Source organism: Mixophyes fleayi, chromosome 1, assembly GCF_038048845.1.
Source record: "Mixophyes fleayi isolate aMixFle1 chromosome 1, aMixFle1.hap1, whole genome shotgun sequence".
Classification (NCBI taxonomy): domain Eukaryota; kingdom Metazoa; phylum Chordata; class Amphibia; order Anura; family Limnodynastidae; genus Mixophyes; species Mixophyes fleayi.
Genome location: NC_134402.1, coordinates 359,871,603 through 359,897,736, shown reverse-complemented (window position 1 = coordinate 359,897,736; position 26,134 = coordinate 359,871,603). Strand labels below are relative to the sequence as shown.

The window sequence follows — 26,134 nt, the reverse complement described above, 5'->3', positions numbered from 1 at the left end:
TGGATAGGGTAAGAAAGAGAATGTAATGAGTAGAGAAAATCACATAAGGAGTGTTCAGAAAACTGTAGCTTTAGCTAGTCATTACCTGAAGAAACTATTTTGAGAGCACACTTATTACTTGAACTTATTATTAGCGAACTGTCCCTTGCAATTAAGGTCAGCAAAGTGCATCAAAAACAGTGTGTAATACAAACTAGTAATGGACCCTTAAGCAACTGTCAGTTAATAATATATTGACATAAAACCATTATGCTTCAGGCCTACAAAATGTCACATCTGCCAACAAAAGTAAACTTGGGCAGGTTTGACCAAACACATAAGAAGATTTTGCTTCTAGCATTGTTTGCAGTTAAATCAAGAATCCTAGTTCTGAGACAGAGTACAACTTTAAAATGTCAATTCACAAGAAAAAACCTGAGGCATCAACACATAACTGTCTGAATAAATCATCTACAAAAAGGTTCACAAACTGCACACAAGATAAATATACAGAAATAGACTTCTTAAAAGCTTACAATGGAATAAAGCAAATATGTATGACACAGGCGCATACCATTAATCCCTGACTAACAAATAATGTTCATAATTTTGTATATAAAGTCATATTAAGAGATCACAAATCCTGTTGATATATCTCAACCGAGTTCATCATGGAAATGGCGCAGTGACTCCGCAGTAAATCTATCCAATGGCATGGTTGTAGATATATGAAACATACATATTTGCTTTATTCCATTATATGTATTTTTGGGTCTAGTGGTACCCTTGTTTGTATCAACAAGGCAGCAATCTGCAAGAGAGCGCTTTTAAGAAGTCTATTTCTTTATATTTATTTTGAATTTGTTCCACTATTGTGACTTTGTCAGCTGCACTCATGTTTAAGTATAGGGAACAGAGACAACGATATGTGAAAGACATGTTTAATGTTGACACTAATAACAACCTCATTGATGAAGGTTTAGAGGGGGCTATGAACAAATTAGAAAAATTACTTTTGCAGGAGAACAGAATATGGTGGGAAACAGTCACCTTAGAACACTATATAGAAGGGCAAATTATCCCATTGGGTTTGAAAATTAAAAGTTTCCTTCCTTTAGCAATCACACTAAAGAATTTGAACAGGAATGGGTCAAGATTATAGAAGGCTGTTCTTTCTCATTAATGAAACGGATAGTTGAGGAAAGGAGAAAGGAATTGAGAAAACTAGAAGATGAAATTATTACATTTGAATCTTTAATTAAACCTTTTTGGGATCTGGAGGACTACCAAAGGATTGAAGGCAGAATTATTAGGAGAGTGGAACGAGAAGATAGACTTATTATGAACAAGAAACAACGTAAATTTGCACGGGATAAGAAGGAGATTTTAACATCTACAGATTAATGGATTAAGACTAAAAATACAGATGTTGCCACTAAAATGCATAATGGGAATAAGGGTAACAAAAGAAGTGAGGATTATCACAATTATTGTGAACCATTTGACAGTAGGGATCTTTATGACGGTCCAAGCCTTTATCACCCTATGAGCTCTAGACAAGGGAATTTAAGTGATAGAAGAAAAGTTCATTCAAATGTAGGAAAGGTTAGATCAGATTTCATTGATAGGGAGATTTTCAAACAGAAAAGGAATATAGGAGATAGAATAAGAGAAAGGGAAACCTCAATAATGGAAGATAGTATCCCACTTTCTTCAAATTACCAATCAAATTGTTATTCAGATAAGGACAGGAAAAAAGCAATTATATCTCTTATAAGTTAAAAGATGATCGTGAACAAGAAGATATTACAAATGATTATCTAGATAGGGGTAGACAGAGTGGATGATCATACCATTGAAGGGTTGAGAAATGATCACAAACAGGAAGAGATTATAAAAAACAATTGTTTCTTGCGAAATAATTTTTGGGACTATCGGGAGAAATTAAGGAGACACGGATAGATGAAGGACAAAATAAATATATAAAATATAGAAGACAGAAAAAACAGAAAGTCCATAAACGAGGGAAAAAAGGGGGGATAGAAAAAAGAAAGATTAGATGGAAACAAAGAAGGGCAAAAAAAAGAAAATCTATTGTCGCCCTTAGGGAGAAACAGACTATGAAAATTTACAATCTCAGGGTCTGATTCATTAAGGAACTTTCCTCATTGTAAGTTGCGTAGAGTACTTTAAGTAAAAACTGAATATTCGCAACTCAAATAAGCAACGCAAAGTCGAAAAACACACCCACCTGCGGTCCTTCAGGCAACAGAAAATAATATGCAACGGATCATAAGCAATTTACAAGTTCCTCTACATTCACTTCTGCTACGTTAATACAAGAAATGTATACGTCACGGCCAATGTGGGAGGTCCGACGAGTTTGTTTACAAATGTTAAAACACAATCCAGTGGTTAAATTCCACATTGTCTGGAAAACTTGTTATTTCGGCATCTACGGCTTACAGGTTACATTATGTACTCAGCTTTACCCAAACAGAATGCTGACCACAGTCAAGTAGCATGGTGGCTTGAGTGGCTTGCACTTCTGCCTTACAGCACTGAGGTCAAGAGTTCAATTCCAAACCATGGACTTATCTGTGTGGAGCTTGGATGTGCTCTTCAACATTTGCATGGCTTTACTCTGACGTTGTAAGTTAGTTTTTTCACTACAACTACAATGACACCTGATTGTGTGAAGTTGTTTATTTTGTATGGTATTTGACATATACCTTCCTTAATGATTATGGCCCCCAGGGCACATTATGTGTAAGCTATTACTACGGATGGCCTACCTCTTGAAGGGGTGGATTGTAGTTTGAGGCCACACGTTCCTTTTTGTGAAATGCAAATAGCAAATGCAAACCCTTTTTCCCTCATCTACTGCTTGTATGCTATTTACCCATCTTGCATAGATAAATACTACAGCCAACACCGGGTCAACGCGGTGGCTTAGCACCTCACCCTCCCTGTGCTGGTGTCATGAGTTTGATTCCTGACCATTGCCTTATGTGTATGGAGTTCGTGTTCTTCCCATGTTAGTGTGGATTTCCTTGAAAAATCCTAATCTATACTAATGTATCTTTGTTTGCTGCTAACAAATTGACCAGAATCTGTCTGTGTTACAGCTATTACATTGTAAGCTCTTTGAGTCAGATTGCCTTCTCTGGACACTGAGGCAGTAATAGTGGTGCTATATAAATGGTGCAATGATGATGTAGTAGTAACAAAATAATCTATCTTAAATGCTATCATTGTTTTATTGAAATATCCATTCTTTATTGTCCTTATACCCACATGTTGTGCAATTGTAATATATTAATAAAGACACACACACCAATGTTTCTGTTTTAAACATATTTATAACAACATCCAAATTATTCAACTATTTACAGAAAACCTAAAAAACTAAAAAAATTAATCATAAAAATTGGCCCATAATTGAGTTTGCTTCTGCAATTTTTTTGTATATTTTTTTTTTTTATTGGTAGAAAAACATTTTAGCCCGAATATCAGGCAACGATGGGGGGGTCGGGCCACTCAAAGGCATCATCGCGAGATGGAAAAGAAAAAATAACCAAAAATAAATCCCTGGCAACCTAATTGTGAAAACAGATAGGAGTTAGCACAGATGTGTACTGTTATATTACTTTAAAATTACAGCAATGTCTAATGGGATGTCAAATACATTTGGAGCAAGAGGCGTAAGGCTTTTGTGTGGCAGTATTATAAATATACACAATTCTGTTGTGGCCAGGGAAGGGGGGGTTGAGAGTGTATTTTCCAAAAAATACATTGTAGGCCCATCATGATGCAAACCTGTTACATTTATGTCAACTTTAATTGAACATGTGTGACATTAGGGATTTATTACCAGTACGATGGACATATAAATAAAAATATGTAAAGGCTTCAATGAAAATACTTACTATCTCCCAAGGCCTCCGCAACTTAAGGTACCACCTTCTCCTCCTGGTGCAACGTCATTGGCTCTTCTTGGCCAACCAGTTGGGCCTCGGACTCCACCTGGCCCTCTGGCTCCAACTCGGACTGGGGCTCGGACTCGCCCTGGCCTTGGCATCACCCTCAGCCTCGCCCTCGGACTCTACCTCCACCTATAGCTCCTTTTCCTGGGCCTGGCGTTGTTGCCGACGTCTATAGCTTGAATAAAAAAAAAAATATTAGTGTATTGTTCAAATATTCACTTGTTTAATATAGATGTAGTCCGATAATCATGTGATCAGACATTGCGAACCTTTTAATTGCTACCACAGATAAATATTAACTTCTCCCAAAGGATATAAACATGACAGACACAAACCACTTCACATGGACTGTAACAAATGATTGCTTTTGGCTTAGAGATGTGGACTATCTCACAATGGCCTAGTGGTCCCATAGATTGTAAGCTTGCGAGCAGGGCCTTCTCACCTCTTTGTCTGTTTTACCCAGTTTGTTTATTAATTTACTATGTTTGTCCCCAATTGTAAAGCGCTACGGAATATGTTGGTGCTATATAAATAATGATGATGATGATGGTTAGCACTTCTGCCTCACAGCACTGGGGTCGTGAGTTCGATTCCTGAACATGGCCTTATCTGTGTGGAATTTGTATGTTTTCCCTGTGTTGGCGTGTGTTTCAAACGGGTGCTCAGCTTTCCTCCTACACTCCCAAAACATACTGGGAGGTTAATTGGCTGCTATGAAAAATTTACTCTAGTCTGTGTGTATATGTTAGGTAATTTTGTCCGTGTGTGTGTGTGTGTGTGTGTGTATGTTAGGGAATTTAGACTGTAAGCTCCAATGGGGCAGGGACTGATGTGAATGAGTTCTCTGTACAGCGCTGCTGAATTAGTGGCGCTATATAAAGAAGTGATGATGATGAAGATAATGTTGAAATAGTCCTTTATTGGGGCCCCATCACAATTCAAACAGCCAGATAATGAATGACAAATTAGGTATATATAATACAGTAGGTGTTTTTGTTTGACCTTATGTGACCTTATCAATATTTGTCCTTATAAATATGTGACACTCAGCTAAGGACAACTGTGAGTGTGGACATGGTTTTCAAAGATGACGTTCAAATCTTTTTTCAATAACAAAAACACGTCTGCCACTGTAATCTTCAAAATGATTTTAAGGTAAGGTCATCAAGTTTCCTTAGTGGGTAGCTGTCACTCACCGGACCATGAGTGCCTCTGCGCTGGTGCGTGGTTCTCTATCCTTCCTGCCGGCGCCTGTCCTGAGCCGCGGGCGTCCGCCATCTTGATGGACTGCGCAGCATCCATGAACTCTTATGACTTTGCTTTTAACCTAATTGGTGGATCAATCACCTCTCCCTATTTAAGGCACCTGTGGCCATGGTATCGTTGCCTGATCTTGAGTCTCATTCCCTGTGAGTCTCTGAAGGTGTCTCCTGTGTCCTGCTCGTATCTTCAGTTTCCTGATGGATTACCTGCTCTGCTCATGGGCGGTTCCCATACCCGCTACTGACTCCTGTGTCCTGCTCGTGTCTTCAGCTGTCTGCTGGATTACCTGCTCTGCTCATCGGTGGGTCCCATACCCGCTACTGACTCCTGTGTCCTCAGCTGTCTGCTGGATTACCTGCTCTGCTCATCGGCGGTTCCCATACCCGCTACAGTCTCTCAGCTCTCCTGCTGTGCCTGCATATCCTCGTTGGACAAGCTTCTCTACTCAGCAGCGATATACATAATTGTTATTGACTATCAGTTGTTATACTGCATATCCACTTTGGACAAGCCTCTCTACTCAGCAGCGGTATACATACCCGCTATAGACTATTAGCTGTGACGCTGTGTATCTGTTTGGGACTAGCTCCTCTGCTCTCCAATTGTATTTATACAGTTATAGACTCTTAGCACTCCTCCACTTATCCGCACCTGGACAAGTCCTCACCTCATCACAGCAGTGGTACAACTTGCTATATGCAGACCACTGACTCTCCCGCTACCTACCTGCACCTGGACAAGTCTTCCCTTCACAGCAGTGGTACAACTTGCTATACGCAGACCACTGACTCTCCCGCTACCTACCTGCACCTGGACAAGTCTTCCCTTCACAGCAGTGGTACAACTTGCTATCCGCAGACCACTGACTCTCCCGCTACCTACCTGCACCTGGACAAGTCTTCTCATCACAGCAGTGGTACAACTTGCTATACGCAGACCACTGACTCTCCCGCTACCTACCTGCACCTGGACAAGTCTTCCCTTCACAGCAGTGGTACAACTTGCTATACGCAGACCACTGACTCTCCCGCTACCTACCTGCACCTGGACAAGTCTTCCCTTCACAGCAGTGGTACAACTTGCTATCCGCAGACCACTAACTCTCCCGCTACCTACCTGCACCTGGACAAGTCTTCCCTTCACAGCAGTGGTACAACTTGCTATCCGCAGACCACTGACTCTCCCGTTACCTTCCTTCACCTGTTCACGTCCACTCTACTCTCCTACCAGTACAGCTGCAAGTCGCTGACTCTCCTACCAGTATAGCTGCAAGTCACAGACTCTCATCTATTTCATTGGCATTCTCTCTCCATCTGCTGTTATATACGTTCCTACTATTCACCCTGCTGCCAGAGGACCGCTGTGTAAACCCCGCCCCTCTGGTAAGCATTATCAACCGGTGAATCCTGGGCAGAACTCCTAGTGCCCGTGACAGTAGCATTTCTGCATCACAGCACTAGGGTAAAGAGTTGGAGAGTTGGAATCCAAAACCTGCTTTAATGTTCTGGAGTTGGACCCTCAATCATTTTGGTAAGTAAATGTTCAGCCCCTAAAATTAGGAAGCCAAAGCAGGTTGCATTGGAGAAGGAGTTACCGGTCTAGTGTGGAGGAAGATTAATATGTAGTGGTAGGCCATGTCATGTGATTTGGGTTAACGTATTTTGAACAGTATACCAAATAAATATGTTTAGACACGTTTTTCGGCGACTAATAGAGAACTCACTTGTTATTATCTCCTCCCGTAGTTCCCTCAGCAGCTGCGGTTGACAGCAGCGGCGGTCGCTCCAGCACCGCTGTAGCTGAACGACCATCCGCAGTTTATTGTAGCGCAGGCGAATGTATCTGCAAAGCTTTTGATAGGCCCGCAATTTCACCTCGTTGGAGATGTATCTGCTCGAGGTCATGTTGTCCATGCCCTCAGTCAGAGCCCGTAGCTCTTTCCTAGCAAACACCGCAGCTCTTATTTTAAATCTCCAAAACCTACTCTGCAGTACTCTACACTCTGATTGGTTATCTGAGCACATATGGGCGTGCTCACGTCTCACGCAGATCTTTCCTGCACCTGTGTGTAAAATGGCTGCCTGTAGATCCAAAAAGATGGCGTCTGGCACGGATGAGACGAGTACTCTGTGCTTTGCAATGAGGAAGACATTAGTGTATACCTGAGCTAGCAATTAAATCTGGCATTTAAACTCACCTGGCCTCTTCCTTCACTCCTGCATATTTGCGAATTTGACAGGCAATCTTTGGTTTATCTGCTATCTTTTTAGTGAATAATATTGTTAAGTCCGGTGAATTCACAAATATTATTACAGTAAGTACTATTTGATGCAATATGTTTCAATAGATACAACATGTTTGCTTAAGAATAGGAACCAATCTTGTTAGGCATAAAGCAATGTTACTGTGCTTGCAACTTTTTAAAAGTGGGCTTGGGCTCAAAATGCATAGGCAAAGTGTCACATTTATTGTAACACTCTGCTACTGGGTTTCCTAAACAAAACCCAAGAGTAAGCAGACTATAGCATTGTTGGTCAGATTAAATGAAATGTATCTAGCTACTATCTTCGGTGTTCAAAAACCATTTATGTACAATATTGTACACACTCTCAATCATCCTTATGCCTCTCTTTTGCCCTCACCTTAGCTTTCAAAACAAATTGATTGCATTTGCTCTGCTCTGGAATCTGACTTGGAGATAGATGAGTTCTCTGTGCTTCAAACACTGCTGAGTACTTCATGATAAGAATGGAAACTGACCAATTGTCCTTCATTTTCCTGGGGTCAGAAGGGGGTGGAGGGCCATAACACTTGTTTGTGAAGCGTCTGCGGATAATTTACAATACAGACAGCTGGATCTATAAAGTTTAAAAAGTTTAATGTGTGGACTTGTAAACTGCTGGGTTTTTGTTACGCCCTCCTTTCATCTTTTCTGGTGTTGCATTTATCCTTATTTCAAATTATTTGCTTGAAAAACTTAGCAGGGGAATAACAATGTAATGAAGTCAAAACTTAGTAGTGGAAGTATTTTGCAAATGATGATTCAGTGACTTTAGATAAGCCACTTTTTTGACCAGTTTAATAAATAACAGGTGTATATTGAGAAATCACAAGCATTTATATATTAAGCATGTGCTTGCAAACTAGGTCGGAGTCTGAGTAATGCATTTTTTAGTTTAAGCATGATATAAAGTCAATTAAGGGGGTGGAGTTTTCACATTAGCAAACTTTAACATGACTGTTTCATTTGTCAATGATCACACTCCATTTCTATTCTAGATAACTATGTCTGATGCCAGGAAAAGCTCGGAGGCAGGAACGAGGGTGCGAACCCGCAGAAGATTAAATTTTTCAGACGCTGAAGTGGAAATCTTAGTAGAAGAGGTCATAGAAAACTTGTATTCTGGGACCTGACGGATGAGCGCCTTAGAAAAATCTAACCAATGGGAGGCCATCAAAAATCAACGAGATCGCTCCCTGTCGGCGTCTCACGCATGAACTGCAGAAACGGTACAATGAAAATGTTTGTTCAAAACCACAATTTCTGTTTGATGACTCAAAACATAGTACAAGTCTGATGACTGTTAGCTTGACACCTATTGTGTCTCTGTAGGTCATTTGTCTGTCCAGGCCTTTTTTTAAATTGGAAAATGGCCATGGTTGCCTCCAAGTGCACTTAGACAATTTAAAAGGTCACGTTTTCTCCATTATCCACCCTTGAAAAGCCACACACATTTCACTGTGTAGTTGTAGTGTCATTTTGTGTGTAAATAGAAAATGGACATTATTATGTTGCATGTTTTTTGACTGTCAAAGGCTATAAATGCATATTTTTATTTCACATTTCGACAGATTTGTAGACTATAATCAACGCCTGAAATAAAAATCTAGCGTCGGCAAAGAGACACGCTCAAGAAACTGACGGGGGGCCTACCCAAGACCTGCACCTCACAGCCCTAGAGGAGCGTGCAAGTCTGGCAATTTCGGAGATGGAAGTTGCTGGGGTGGGCCACATTGATACAGGCTGTGACCCACCCCTAACACGGCCACTATCTCCTCTAGGTGCATTCAAAATATTTAATATATATGTCTGTTAATGTTTATGTTGTGTTTGGAAACATGTGGCACCTCTATCAGTATGTGCTCTAATGCAACCTTTCCAGTCATACTCTGTTTGTGAACCACATAATAGGGAATGAAATGTCCACACTGTTTTTAACATGTGTAAATCTGTTGTTCCTATCTAAATCTAAGCCTAAATATGTATGGTTTGATAATGTCCAAATCACATGTACTTAATAGACATGGTTGCTATTTGGGACTACCAAGTCATGTTTGTGGCTAAATTCCCTGTAGTCATCCTCGTCAAAATTAATGCATCACACTTTGGCTGAAATAATAGTTTGCCAATGCTTTTTCTTTTAGGTTGCTTAGTTTAAAAGCTATTTTCTTTTACTCTATATACAGAATGGGAGACTGCTGAAGGGCATGAGGCAGAGGAGGGGGCTGAGGCCATTCCTGAAGTGGGGGTGCCTGCCCGTGATGTGGATGTCACTCAGATGGAGGCTGCCCGACTCTTGAGGCTGCAGTCACTGTCACACATCAGGCAACATTATGAGTCCGCCACAGAAGCACATGAGACATTTAGCTGCATTTTCAAACACCCTCACCCGTATGGAGCACAAATTTGACCATCAACTCATTAAATAATACCCTTTCAAATTTTGCCACCCACATGTCCACAGTAAATACGACACTCTCCATTATTGCCACCCACCCGTTTGCAAAAAATTTATACTGACCACTCCCCACGCCCTCCACCAATTGTCACTCCTTCACCCATTGCACACCCGCTTCCTTCTCCCCCACAGACCACCACCTCCCTCGTGAGATTTCCACTCTTTCAAACTCTCTGGCTCCTGCCCCTTCTGTGTCTTCCGCCCCTTCTGTGTCTGCCTCCCATGCCCATCCCCAGGACCATCCCCATGCCCAGGACTGTCCCCATTGCCATGACTATCCCCATGACTATACCCCTCACCATTCCCCGTACTATCGCCCTAGTCATCTCCTGTACTATGCCCCTCGCCATCTCCCGTACTATCCCGATGGATATCCCTCTGGCCGTTCGTCACACCCTCGGTAACAAGCTGCAGACCAAGAGAGTTTGGAAGCTTTCTCTGAGCTGTCCACACTGGGCAAATTCATATATATTTGCGAGTGTGAGTACATTGTTACATCAGAACACTGAGTCTACATCCCTTCATGCAATCATTTCAAATTGTCTTATAATACATTTCAGTTCAAAATGGGTCTGCAAAGTGTTTGCAAACTCTAATCCTATATCTAATTTGGACAAAGTTTGGGTGGAGGGAAATAATACACATACCCAAGCATCCACCCACAACAAGACAAAACCCCCAAACTCCAAGGTACCGAGTAAACTACGAGCCATACTTTAGGACACTTAAATAGTTTGATCCACAGGGACAAGTGTTTAACGTCAGAGTAAACTACAACATTTAAAAGTGAGTATCATGGCTGCCTAATTTACACATTTCAGACCAATATCAACACATTTAGGCCTGTCTGTCCCTTATTGCATGGTCCCGAGATGTGTGTACTCCTAACTGTAGTGCAAGCTAAGGTTTCATTGTCCTTTGCTCTGTGTTGCATGTACATGTTTAGTTTCCATCCTTAGGTCCATATTGTAGTACTTTGAAAATTAATCCAGTAGGCACTTAGGTCGAAAAAGTTTTCCTGGTAGGGCCTGATTCCTTAGGGAACTTAGCGAAGACATTTCTGGCGTAAGGATCCTGGACAAAACCAGGTTAAAATGCAAATGTCTAAAATTAGTTTCCTATTTTGCACCGAAGTTAAATACTGTCTGTTTTTAATGTAGCACACAAATATCAGATATAAAATGTGAGTGTACAAATGAACTATCAAATATTTGTGGCCTACATGAAAAAGCAGCCAGTATTTAACTTTTGTACAACATAGAAAAATAATTATCTCCCCTTTCATTTTAACATGGTTTGGTCCAGGAGACTTAAGTTAGAAATGTCTGGACTAAGTTCCTTAACGAATCAGGGCCGTAGTGTGCTTTATTAGAAAATTGTGTCTTGTGAATGCCAGAAACATTTAGTGGATTGTGGAAAAAGAGTCATACTGTGGCTTCTAAATACAGACATATTTTGCAGCAGTTTCAGTGTCTCATAGTTTGTGTGAGGGAACGGTGTCTACCAAAGGATGAACAGCCTACAGTGTTCCTCGATACGTGTGGAAATACTGCCACCAAGGCAGATATTCTACTTTTCCAATGTTATCTTTAATTAATGTAACACCAACAACATGCTCCAAATCAACATATGGTTTAGTAATATCAATTTCAGGTATGCACAATGGACATGAAAGTCGTACCTACAATACAGTTCTGGTCCTATTATGGGCATCCTTGAAAAGACAAGTAAAGGCTTATCCTTTCCTGGTAGTGCGAAGCTTCAGTGCCTGCCAGCCGGCCACTGTTCCGCATTCACTGTCACCATGTTTTTTGCCAACACACTTAATCACCAGACATGGGCTAACTTTAGCCAAAGAAATAAGAACAAGGGTCATCGCAGTTCTTCTTCCAATCTCCAGATATTTGTGAGAAGAGCCTCAGGCTGTAGGGGTGTGTGGACTGTCTGCTGTGTCTCTGGATATTAAAGCCTAGGAATACAAGACAGTTCATAGTTCACATTATTACATCAAGCACAGAACCACACCCTGCTGTGCTTGTAAATACACGTCAACACATTATCTACTTAGCCAAGTGATGTATGTCCAAGCACAATATTTAAAAATAACTTGCTTAGCCTGTAATGTGTTAATTAGCAATGCAAATAGCAGGCCTAAATATACACAATCTATATAAATGGTTCAAGACCTAATGTGATTTTGCCTATTCATTCCATTGTGGTTGAAACGGAACACTTGCCCTTTTTACAGAGACCAGGTCATTAGCCATAGCCCGATATACAGTTGTTTCTGTAAACAAAGCTAGGTATTGTGAAGACAAAATGTTCAAAACACAAAAATAGATTTATTGATGTATGTTTTTCCAGATCGATAATACACATACACTTACCCATTTGCCAATAGGAAGTGAACAATAGGAAACCTCATACTAACATGCAAACATTACCTACAGTGTATTAGTTATTGTTACACCATCTCATATCTGTCCATTCTTAAGGCTCATATCCAAACACAGTATGGTGCTGAACACAGACATGCTCTTGAATTGAAACCAGACATTACAAATTCCCAGGGCTAATGTGTACTATGGCAGACACTCTAGGTGGACATGGGGATACAAAGTACATCTTAAACTGTATAGGGTCAGTTTGGCCCTTGAGTAAACTTTTTTAAAAATAAATGACCCAAATCCTTAGGGAATGGTTTGAAGTTTTGTAGTAAGGTTAGGCCTTTTCAAAGTCTTACTGTACAAACTTTGGTGAAGTGCTTGGCCTGGTCAATGTGATTTGGAATATTTGGGTTTAATGTTGGAATTACAATTTATGGCCACTCCTTCGCATTGTAACATGGTTGTGCACAGTTAACATTAGTCATATTGGTAGTGCTTTCCTTTCCTTTATAACACAGTCCCTCTAGGTTCCAGGATGGCCACGCAGCCATTGTATATTCCTCGCAGAGTAGCTACTTAGGCACACAAAACTATGCTTAGTGAATGCAGCTAATTTTACATGCACCTTGGTGTAAACCCCTATGTTTGGGATGGGGTTTTACATCTCCCTACGGATTGTGTGCCAGAGGTCATTACTTACTGCTTGCTTGTCATTCTGGAGGATGGCCACTCTGCTGTGTTAGGAGAATGAAATTGTTGCCTCATAGTGCTATTATGTCTAACACTTTGAAAGTACTTGTGATACCTTACATTTAGACACATGTTGAAGCAGGCAATGGTCTTACTATGGCCAGGGCCGGTGCTAGGGTCCATGGCGCCCTAGGCATTTTTACAAAATCGGCGCCCCCCCCCCCCCCCCACAAAAATCGGCGCCCTCCTCCCCCCTCACCCCATCTTTCCTTACCTTGTCTCACCACCGCCACCTCTCTGCTCCGTCTCCTCCCCTTCACTCACTGACACTAGTGAGTGGAGGGGAGGAGACGGAGCAGAGAGGCGGCAGTGGTGAGCAATAGCCTCTTCCCCTCTCCCCGTGCATCTGAATGCTGTGTGGCGGCCGTGACAGGTATGGTCAGCAGTCGCCGCACAGTTTTAAAGTAATTTACCATTCTGTGGCGCCCTCCAGAGCCCGGCGCCCTAGGCAAGTGCCTAACCTTGCCTAATGGGAGCGCCGGGCCTGACTATGGCACAAAGTATCCCTACATATTAATTACACACACACTTACAGATCCTACTTGCAGATATTCCCATCCTGATTCTGGCTTAAGGATAATGTTTGTTTTGTTCCGGAACCAATCTCAAACTGCATGCTATTGCAAATTAATGTTAACATCAGACACCAAGATCCCATATGAACATGTGAGTTTAGATCAATACTGCTTGTCTCCCAAATTTGTTAACCCCCCCCCCCCCCCCCCCCAAAGAAAAAGAACATATATGCCAGGTGTGTGCAGGATAACTATCTGTGTCTTCACCAAGAATTTATTATGTTTCGAAGTGTGTATATGTGTGTGGCTGGAATGGAACTTTGCATGCCTGGGCCAAGGACTATCCCCATGCCCATCCCCATAACTATCCCCACAAATCTCCATTACAATTCAATAGGTTGATTACAGCAATATTGTATGCAGCACACGCACACTTTAAAATAATATTAAATGTTAGTTATTAAAACACTATAGATACGTACATTCTTCAACTGGCTACGACACAATAAACACCTTCGACAACTCCAAAGGCAAAGGCTGTGGGCCCTTAGACCTGCCAGCACCTATATGGTGTGGCATGTTGGTGAAACAGCCTGTGGTTACAAAGGAAAGACATTAATTGGTGTACAAATGTGGAATTTTCTGTCAGTCTAATGACTACAAATTAGATGATAAACTTTAGATTCCTTGAGGAACACTGTTAACCTCGGTTTTGACTAACAATGTTAGGCAATCATATTGGAAAGGTAATTGCCATTGCCTTACAAAACCATTAGGTCATTTATTAAATGATATTATTCAAACAGCATATGGGTCATGTTAGGACAGTTGAAAGGTAAGTCAGAAATTCCACACTTCAGTAGGTTGATGTTTGCACATTATCCTGTAGTTTTGGACAGCAAAACATTTTGGGGGTTGGAGGACAAATGATTGGCCAAACATTTAAACGAATTGAAGGAGAATTCCGAAAGCATATTCAAGTACACTTAGAGGTTAGTATACATTTTAGAAGCAGGGCAAATGGAAGCAATTTATTTAGTACAACACCACATGTATGTTTGTCAAGCCATTTTTTTGGTTTCTAATGTTAGTTTACTTATATTTTTCATTTGCGCATTATTCAAGCATATAGCATTGATGTATTTGACCTTTAAAGGAAACAGTACTAATAAATGTGATTTACCTCAAAAATATGTATCAAGGACATACTGCCTGAAGTTGGCTCCTTGGTCTGATTCCCATGGTGTGGCTTCAGGTTCCCCCACCTCATACATCCCAGGAACCTCGTCCACCACCCCTGTAGCCCCACTCCAGATGTTAATATTGTGAAACACCACACTCAGAGCTATGATGTCACATACTTTACTCTGCCCATACATCAGTGCTCAACCAGACCGGTCAAGGCATCTAAATTGTGCCTTTAGGAGGCCAAAGGCCCTTTCAATTACCCATCTGGTGGCTGTATGAGCCAAGTTATATGCAATATCACGCTCTGTGTGTGGTCTCAACATGGGAGTGAGGAGCCAATGGCATAATGGATAAGCGTTGTCTCCTATGTAGAGAAAAACACAAGAAACAAACATTAATACACTTTAACAGAAAATTAATGACCACCCTCCAAATGCTAACATTCCAAGTATATCTAGTACATTATAGCAAAGGCAAATTTACAGCCAAGTGAGGATTATTAACTTAACAAAACATTGCAAAATAAACACATTTTGGGAAGCAAACCATAGGAGCCTGAAGGATTTCTACAATGTCTCTTATACGTTCTCTTGGAGGAATGCCATGGGCAATATTTATCTTACATGTAGTTAATACTTATAAACTAACCACCTCTTGAAAAATTTGGCAATAAAAAATATAATGTACCATTGTGAAAATACACATTTCCAAACAATTTTTGTCTTTCCCATATGGCCTTGTAGTGTTTCCAAACACTTTCAAGACATCACGTAACCTTAGATGTTATGTCTGTTAATGTCTGTTTATGAAAGGTGGCTACATTACCAGGAGTATTGTTAAACTTGCTCTTTTTTAACAAACAACATTTAATAAGAAAGGGCACATGCACTATATGATACAATGTAGAAACATAACAGCTAAAGAAAAGGTCACATTCAGATCACAGTAACTGTGAAGTACATGGTTGTAGAAACAAGCATCTAAATAAAATTGAATCAATACATTATTCTAATTACCAAGAAGCCACACATCTCCATGTGGCCTTGCACCTCCTTGCTTCTGTTGTAATCTATGCCACATCCCCGATTGGCTACACGCAAAGAAGTCATGGATACTCCCCCCCCCCCCCCATTTGACAACCAGGTTTTGAATCTGGAGAGATGGGTTACAAATATCCTGTACATTTATGGAGTGGAAATGCTTCCGGTTCAAATACACACTCGACGGTACAAAGGCCACATGCGTTCAATGTACTGCCCCCCTATGACGTGCGGTAAGCCAGCTATGGTGACAAACTGCTGCTTAATCCGCACAATGGAATCCTCATTGAGTGTCAGATGTCGAAGCTGTGAGAGCCGCAACAGGAATGCCCTGAGCACAACCTTCAGCACACGACTGAAGCTGGCCTAGGACATACCTGTCACGACCCCCACTGTGGTCTGGAATGATCCACACGCACTGAAGTGCAGTACAGCTAACAGTTTGGTCCAAGGCAGTACTGCTATCAGGATGTGGCACATTGGCTCAAGGTCACTCTGCACAATACGCAGGGTGTCCAAGATGACATGAGGAGTAAGGTGAGAGCGACGGACAACCTCAGCATCTGAAAGGTGAGCTTAAATCTGGGGATGGCTGAAGTTTTCTAAATTTCATGTACCCATTTTTTTTTCTTACAATAGGGCCTCTAAGGATCCAGACAAGCAGAAACTGATCTAAGACACCAGCAGCCACAGGTGGTGAATGTGACAAGAACAGGTAGGAGACCAAGACAGTCTGCCAACTGTCCTGAATCTGGTGCGACAGTCCCGAATTTGGGTGGCCGTCTTGTTTATTCAGGATTTGGTCCAACTACAAGGATAGTTGGGAGATATGTCCTGCATGTACTGCTCGCGTGAAGGCAGAACTGCGTGCAACTAATAGTGCATGTGTATTTGTCTAAAATGATAACCTCCTGTCTTAAGTGCACCAGCACCCCCTTTGCAGCACTATATGGTATTAGGTGGGCCCTTCATTTCCCAGTCCGACACTAGTACTATTTATAATATATATAGCGCTACTAGTTTTCAATTGGTTGCTATGGTAGCGGAACCAGAAGTGACGTTACGGAGCATAGCTTGGGCGGAAGTACTATCGCTAGTGAGGGTGGAAACACACGCTGACGCGTGCAGCTCCTTCATTGGATTGTGATTGCTATACACGTTATTTAAACACGAAACATCAGACTAGTCCATACCCCTTTTAACAAAGTCTTGGAGACGAAACGCGTTAAGGGAAGGACTTACCTGGCACCCCTCTGCTCCTCTTTGATGTGTTGCTGTCGTGACCAGAAGGCTTCCATCATTTGGATATCTGCAGGAGATTTTGTGGCTACCAGATAAGCTGTTCATTATTGTATTTTATGTACAGGCAATTTATTGTCTTTTGTATATGAAATAATTTTTTTGATGTACCTGTTTGGTCATCTGGTCTGAACATATTACACATTTCCTGTTTTTTGACCTTGCAGTTCTTTCTTTGGATTGTCCGGCTGTTACACATCTTATCGCTGTGGAGGAGGTCCATAATTACTCCTACAAATAAGCTTTTAAATAATTGATATTTGGTACGAGGCCATTCACTATTTGTGTGGAGTGCATCCCTTTATTGTAAAATATTTTACACTGTGTGGCGCTTCTGTTTTGTTTATCTGTATTCTTTAGGTATTCATCTGCAAATAGATGATAAAAGACGAGAAGCTGCCTATTGTATGTGTTCATTATTATATTACATTTTACGCACTTTTGGTTCACTTTGTATTATTCCAGCGCCGTTGTCATTTTCACGTTTTTCTCACGTGTATGTGTGTGTGTGTGTGTGTGTGTGTGTGTAGTTATGTGAACGCAAAGACTGTATCAGTCTGCTTCGCTGTTTCTTCACTACTACTCCCTAGGTCTTCATCAATAGATTAATCATATTCACTATTATCTGCGATCTCTTCAGCCACCATCTGTGATGAGGGAGTCAGCTTGGTTGCTTTCAGGGGTTACATTACTGTTAGCACAGCTTGATGAAGTAAGATGAATGTGGTGGGATAGGGCTGAGTTTCCAAATACAACATTGCACAAATCATAATATGGCCACTCTATGTGCTCATTGTCACTTTTCTTTTTGTTGTGGTCATGTACTTTGCTGTACTGCTTCCTGAGGGCCTTGAGCTTGTTAACAACTTGGTGCTGTGAGCACTTGATCCCCCGGTCGGTCAGTATCCTTGCAATGTTCCCATACATAGTAGCATCTTCACTGTGCCTGTAATTTGTTTTGTATTTTTTATCTCCTCCTCCCCTCTTACAGCTAGTAGCTTTCTGACTTCTCAGTCCTGCCAGTTCGCCATCTCCTCCTCTCTGCCGTTCTGCATGTCATAGGCGTCATCAGAGAGCGTTTCTGACGCTCCAATGAACTGCTTTTTAGTGAACCCTAGGTCGAAACACCCAGGAACAGCTTTCAGACAAAAGCTTACCCGGCTCCAAAGAATAACCCTAGTTGTGACTAGGGTCGTGGACCAAGGTCACACCTTTCACGCAGACACATGACCTGGGTTTTTCTCGGGTCTATGCCCGTGTGTGAAATGGGTATTACTGATGAACATTTAAAATACTGCCTTTACTTGTGCCCAAGTGATCTTGAACAGTCTTTCAGTAAGTTATCACAAGATAGATGGCAAGGCCTATCACAGTAGGAAGATAAGTGAAAAAGACCTTTTAATGATGGCAAAATGTATAGGTTTGATATTAATTCAAATTTCATTGCCTAGTTGACTTAATACATATTACATTATGTACTATGGTAGATTGCAAAAGATTTTTGGTCTTTACAGTTGCTCACAGAGTCCTTTATTTCAAGCATTGGAGAAACCACATCCACAACTGGAGCAAGCAATTTATTGATTATTTTTTTTTTTGCAACACCTCAAAAAGAGCAATCCCCTGAACACAGAGAGCCGGATTCATTAAGGTACGCAAAATAAGTCACTGTTAACAATATAATCATTTATGCCAAAACAATTACATTGTTTTTTTTTTAATTCACTAAAACACATGTATTAGGATGTTATGAATGTCTACTGTACATAAAATGCATTTTTACAGTTGTTCCTGGTTGCAAACATGTTCTAGCATGGATACCTGACCATCACATCACTAGTAATCAGTACTTACACCCTCTACTTGTAGCGAGTCATACCACAGAAAAACACCTTGAGATGCTTAAAGCTTGAAACGGACATTGCTGTGTTGTGCGCTCAGGCTTGGCACGCCCTTACTGTACATGGACAACTCGCATACACCCATCCTGTTCCACCCATGAAATCACTGACTGCAGTAAGGGTCCTCTGGATGTTGCTATGTTCTCTGTCATATGGTCCAGTTGTGCGCATGGGCAGAGCGGTTTCATGCAAAATACAGCACTTATCGGCATTTACGTGCCTTAATGGATCTAGCCCAAATGTTTTTTGATCAGTGTTAAACTGTGCACCGCTAGATTTGGTTTCTTTGCTTTATGGTGATCCACCTGTGCTAGACTTTGTTAGTCTCTGATACACCTGGAAAGAACATTTGGGGCTGTATAGAACTTCATACAACTTCACAAAAGACTCTTTAACTTATCCATCTTTTGGCGCTGGTCTAACGGTTTCCATCACAAGGAGAAATAGGATACAGAAACGGTGAGAAACCTTGGTGAAGCAATCTATGGCAGATAAACTTGATGGAGACATATGCTGGCAATGAAGGGCGCAGGCTGGCAAATGGTGATATCGGGGGCCTAGCTGGTAATGTGGTGTGATCATTTGGGGCAATTATATGCTGGCCATAGTCAGATATGATGCTATTTACCTGCTAACATACAGCAAAGTTCTTTTTGCCAGGCTCACAATTTGTTTGCGACAAAATTGCTGGATCTTAACTTTTGACATACCTCAAGCAAGTTTACAAAATGGATCAACTAATTTTTAAACTAAGTTGCTCACGCAGCGTGGAATGAAGTAGGTCTACATCAAAATATATTGCAAACTAAAACGTATATTTTATTTCCAATACAACAATGTTCATTTTTCCCTTTAATATTTATAGAAAAGCTACATGTATCTGTATACACCTATATGTGGTGGTCAACAAAATCAAGAGACAATTATATGTTTAAGTAAAATCATTTTATATACATTAATGCATATTTACATTATAATACTGGTCTGAAAAGAATGACATCATACAATAAACATTGCAAGATAAATTAAATATACTTAATACACTGAAGAAATGAGATGGGTTAAGAATGATGAACCACAGCAATAGATTAGACAAGGATATTATTCCAAAATGTATTCCTTTCACAATTCCTAGCAGCAACTGAAATGCATTCGTTCCATTACTTCAAATGCAAAATACAACTGAACGCTGTAATAATAATTTTCCTGTCAACAACTTAAAAAGGCATAACTTTTACTCTAATATTTTATATTATCATTTACTTGGATGCACCTGTAAATATTACTCCTATACATGTCAGATCATGATATCCAGCAGAATAATTTGTTTATAGTTTGAATATCATTGGGACTTTATTACAGAAAAATATAAGCCTTTTAAAACCACTATATGTAAATCAGTTTCCAAAAGTATTAATTTTGTTTTAAATTATTTTTTTAATTGACAGGACAGTTATAACTCCGCTTTCTAATGATGTTGCTACAAATTATAGTAGAACATTTTTTTTTTACATCTTTTTGAAATCTGAAAATAATCACATAAACATTAATGGTGGACATCTCCAAAACTAAAATGCTGATAAATCCAGCATATAATGCATCCCTACCTGAACACAGGTGCCTAGACTATGGGAAATTAATTGATGTTACTCAATACCCCACAATGCTAACTGTTTGCCTACATTAAAGGTTGCCTCCATCATTGTGTGTACAGCTGTGTAAGAGGATTGCATAAATGAAAACATTTAACATTTTGTATTTAGGGATCCTTTAAAAAAGAAGGACCACCAAACCTAAAATAAAAATTTATACAAAAGAGCTACCAATTACATTCACAAATATATCTATAAATTTCAGGATCGTCTTAAAACAGAGGTTGTAGTACAACAGAAGTCGGTGGGGCAATATTTTCCTACACACAGCAAACTTCCTGTCCATTAATCCCATTGAGGAACTAAAATGGCAGATACCATAATTACTTAGCACTCAATTACACAGCAAATGTTACTAAAATGTAAAATATCTGTCAAGGTTCTTTTACATCTATATCTGTGAATGTTATTAATGGCTTCTTTAGGGAAGGCAACTTGTGTTTTAGGTTCAGTAGCAGGGGCTTTACTATAACCTGGCTCTGTACAGACTTGATCTACCAAGCTTTGAACCTCTGGTGGAGACAAACCAAAATAAGGGAGTATATATACTGCTTTGTATAGATGGAGTAAGAGTGAGTGAACTGATCAGTTTATTGTTCGTGGCTGTAAAAGTGGCTACATTTTCACCAGAGGACATGCTGCTGACCTGCTGGAGAAAATAGCTGGAGAATATCAGTTGGAACTCCATCCCATAACCTGCAAAGAGTGAACTTTACAGTGGTTCAAGTTTATGTAGCTTAGCACATGGAGCCTGGCAACTTTTTAGTTGACAGAGGTGTACACAATTCTTTGGTTGCAGATAAGTTAAAACATAAGGGAATACAACAAAAAGTATGTATCTTTACATAACCATTCATTAATGTGATTAACCTCCCTGCATTCCACTTTAATGAATATACAGTAATCTGATAAAGAACATTCCAAATTAATGTTAAGCATACTAATAGGGTCTACATTCCCAATTAAATTAAGAAAATTTAGAGCAACAAATTAAATGTATAAAAACAACTACATCTAAAAAGTGATCGCTTACAAGAATTAATGATTTTAAATGACAACAAATTCCAAATCTTAATACAATTTGTCTTCCAAACATAACCATTGACCTTTACCATTGAAAGAGAACATTTTGTCTACAACACTCAACCACAGAGACCAAACAAATACACTGTACACAAAGTGTCCACTCCACAAACATCCTCAACAAAACTTTGCATCCTAACAAACTTTTCTAGACTAACTTGGAAAGAATCCAGCCTTGCATGGAGCCTTATGTCAGCTGTTTAGAAAAGTGAAAGAAAGACAGCTGCTGATCTGTACTACACACAGTGTATCACTGGGTGAGGCTGACAAATAAAACAAAAGATTTGGTAGTTAAACTCCTATACTGAAGGGGGAAATCTGCTTGATTTCTGAGCTCCAAATATTAATAGCAGATTTTAAATTTGTATTATTAATAATGAAGATTGAACATCTGACTCTGCAACACCGTCAAAGAGTAAACAATCAATCATGAAAAACAGAAGGTCATTGGGTCTAAATGGAATAGTACAAAAATATTGTTGCGGTTATCTGTTCAAGCCCAATGACAACAGGTTTGTGCCATGGCGGAGGGGGGCCATAGCCCAGATGATGATCTGAGCTTTTGGAAGGCAAGTGCTATGCACACCCTACTAGAGGGTCTATATAGTAAACGGTTATTGGTTTCTATTTTGTAAATGTATCCGTTAAAAGACTAAACTCCACAAAAGTGAAGTTTATCTTTTAGTAAACAAATTGCACCTAGCTTAAAAGGATTACTAAAATTCTAAACTGTAATGAACATATGAACATGTTCTGAGTACCATTCCACCTGTTAAGTATTTAAATTAACATATTACATTTCTAATGATTACCCTCTTCTAATGTGAATGGAGCAAGAATCGCACTTACGTAAAAAAAAACCACACAATTACAAACTGCAGATTTGCAGGACAGATTTGAGACTGATAATTTGCAAATGATAGTTGCCCTGGTAGTCAGTTCTTTGATACAAAACTTAGCATCTGTGTTTTAACCCATCGTGCAGAAAATAATGGATATCATTTCATGCACGCTGTGTAATCATCTCTACGCCCTCTGTGATATCACAATCTGAAAACTGCACACCACTACTATGAGATATGTTTCATCACTTTAAATGTATGCAGAGTCCAAGCACTGTAACACAGCACAACCTATAGAGGTCTGCTTGGTGCCATGGGATTTTCAGTTCCAAAAACCATGAACATGTGCCTAGGTTTCCAAACTAAACAGACAAAACTTCCTTACTTCCCAATTTCCAAGGCATTCTGCAACTCGGACACCCATTAATAGTTCCAGCAATTAAAATGAAAATTTAAGACATCTACTGTTTTCATGCTTGAAACTAATGTACAGTAGAAATTACTTCACTTCTAAAATAAGATAATTATTAATCTAGGAGAATGTCATTTTGTATGCCAGGTTGATCAATAATAGAAATCAAAATAGTTCTCAAATGCTTGCCATACACCCCTCTCCTGGTTTAGTGCTGCCACAGGATGTCTGTACATTCAGAAATTACAAAAAGCCATTCAAGGCAATGGTGTAGCATTACTTTTCTCATTAACATGCTGTGATTGGCTAGCTGTGGAGCACCAGTAGCCAATAACTGGCCCGGCCCTCCAAAAAACAGAAAAGCACATTGTAGTCATTATGACTTGTGGAAAAATACAGACATTGGGAACAATGCATATCAAAACATTTAGAATCAATTGCCTGAAACAAAAAGTATTCTTCACATAACCATTACCAATGTCTTACATTGCAGTTTTTTTTTCAACATTTTCAAAGTCCAGCACCTCTGGCACACCCCTTTATATAGATAGATGTTCAATCTAAAGAATTATGTTTACCTCCCAAGAGAAATTCGGCAGTCATTATGCTATTTCCATAGGTAAGAGAAAACACAGCCAATGCTGTCTGCTAATGTATTGTAATGAAGACATTAAAAGTGTAGAAAGTAGCTGTTCTGCTCTAAGGTTGACATTTGAGCGGTTTAAATTGTAGCACTTTCCACTTAGAAAACTGGTTACTGTTCACAAAGGTTCAATCACTCCGGTGGGAACACATTTAGGTGAAGGGGAACGTTGCTTCCCAGTCAAACAAGAGAGATTAAGTGCAGAAAAATGCTGGATCAGGATTTTGTAGTAGGACATGTAACGCACCCTTTGTAGCTGTCAGAATTTCTTAAGGCATCTACATGAAACTGACGGACACATACAACAATGTTTAAAATGGCGTCACAGCAAATGCATAAAAGTACACAAGTGTGTGTGTGGTGGATAGGACCTTTGAAAATGATCTTCTAACTTCAGAGAATCCTAGTCTTGGTAGCAATAGAAGTCTTTTTTTTTTTTTTTTTTTCTACTCTTTTGGGACACTGCCTTTGATACGCAAACAAACTTAACTCGGTCAACATCTGATTGCAGTTCATAGTCAGCAACCAGGAGTACAGATCTAATACTATGATAAAATAAACATAAACTTAAACGGAAAACAAAAAAAACATACATACATTCTGGAAGAGAATTGCAAGTTTACATAGATGTACATTAACTGAACCCTCTGCTATGAAAAAAACTTTGCAAGATGAAGCTGGAAAGGTCCATTTTGCAGAGAAAGCCAGGGGACACTTGGGCTGCATCACAAGACACCAATGCTGTGCTGTTGCCAATAACTATAATGTTCTAGAGAACCCCAGAATTGGCACTTTCATCTGCAGTTATTCACTGCATGTTCAGGCACACTAAGTTTATACCACATATGCATATTTTATATGAAAGAGAAATGTTAAAATAGAAAACTAGATTATCTAAAACGAAATCTATTAAAGCTCAGAACTGTGCAATAAAAAAAAAGGGATAATAAGCAGACAACCATCCCACACACACACACACAAAAGGTCTGAAATACATATGAAAGCTGTTATCATAATTGTACAACAGTGCCACCTACTGGAAGTAGTTAACAGCAACACAATTTCCTTAATTCTAGGGTTAGTAAAGGTTTCTCAAACATTCTGTCCAATTTAAAAGAAAAGCTAAACAGATTTATTGAGCATGGGTAGTATTTGAAAGTCATTATCATTCGTATTGTACTAGCGTGTATACAGAGCAGCTGGTGAACAAATCAAAGGCATGTGCTCTATCCAATTATTCCTGAGGAAACTGCTAGCCAGTGCAACAAAGTCAGTCACATTCCACAAAAGCTATCTTCAAGTATGTTAATGTACTGACTGCCAGCCAAGCCTGAAACATAGTGCTCAGCAGGACGTTATAGGCTTCTCTGCTAGTGAAAGTATCAAGCAGCTTGTGTATACAGCAGCCTGCCGACTATCTAAGGACAAATTATGGAGAGGGCTCATACCTTTGTAAAGTACTACAAATCCATGAGCGGCTGTGTATTCCCTGCTAGACTTGTACCTATTAACAGTACAGTAGTGTGAAAAAAAAATCAGTTCATATTGTTCTAAATAAATTACAGTACCAATGATTTTTTAAACCTCTATCTACATTTATGCTGTATGTTCAAGCACTGTGGAAATTCAGTGATATAATTTACATAAAACTATTTTAGAGTTATTTAAGATGCAAGATTTCTTTTCTTAAAAAAAACCCATAAAAAATTAAAACAAAAAACAAAACACATTAGCTACTGAGAATCTTCTTGAGAGTTTGTTTGTTCTTCGATAATTTGCTTTACTATTTCTGCAAGCTTGAGGCGATCAACTTTGTCTGTAAATCCTTGGCCTAAAAGAAAAATAAAGATGACAGAATACTGAAAGATATCTTAAAACATGTTCATTTATTATCACAACCTGAGAAATAACATCTGCATAAAGTGAACTAACCGCAGAAAATTATTTTGGATTTATTAATTAAAATACATATTTTTACAAGATCTGGAAATGTGTAAGAGTATCAGTCTTTATGAACAGAAAGTGTATTAGCTACCTAGCCCATTCCTAAAACATCTTTGACACCTCCTCCTGGGTTTTCTAGGCCCAACAAGTAAAACAACCATGGCTGCAAGTGTGGAGACTGAAGATCTTAAGAAACAGGGAAGTGGAGGTTGGGTTAAGAGATGAAGAGCAGCTATGAGCATCAGGCGACCCTTCAAGCCATCTCCTGCAACCCCAGGCACCTTCCTGCTTTATTGCTATATACACAAATAGTATAGCTTGTAACACTTGCTTATCTTACAGTAGAATGCCTGCTGATGTTATTACAGATAGGTGTTTCTGTCTTTGATTAAACGTATTATTTGAACTTGAAAATATGGCTAATGTGTGGCCCTTTTGAAAGTTAGAGGGGCTCCCAAGCAGGCTCTGAAGTATATCAGATTGACCATCACTGCTCTACAGCGATTGG

The 26,134-nt window shown here is 39.7% G+C and overlaps 1 protein-coding gene across 2 annotated transcripts in view; it reads right to left on the bottom strand.

Annotated features, from left to right (window-relative positions):
* Nucleotides 1-19,988: 19,988 nt before the first annotated feature.
* MAPKAPK5 (MAPK activated protein kinase 5) overlaps nt 19,989-26,134 on the bottom strand; it is a 33,710-nt gene continuing 27,564 nt past the window's right edge. For both annotated transcript variants that reach the window (XM_075178483.1, XM_075178484.1), the window contains one exon: nt 19,989-25,513. In XM_075178483.1, the coding sequence (XP_075034584.1) occupies nt 25,416-25,513 (98 nt within the window). In that variant the 3' untranslated portion in view covers nt 19,989-25,415. The remainder of the gene's footprint in view (nt 25,514-26,134) is intronic.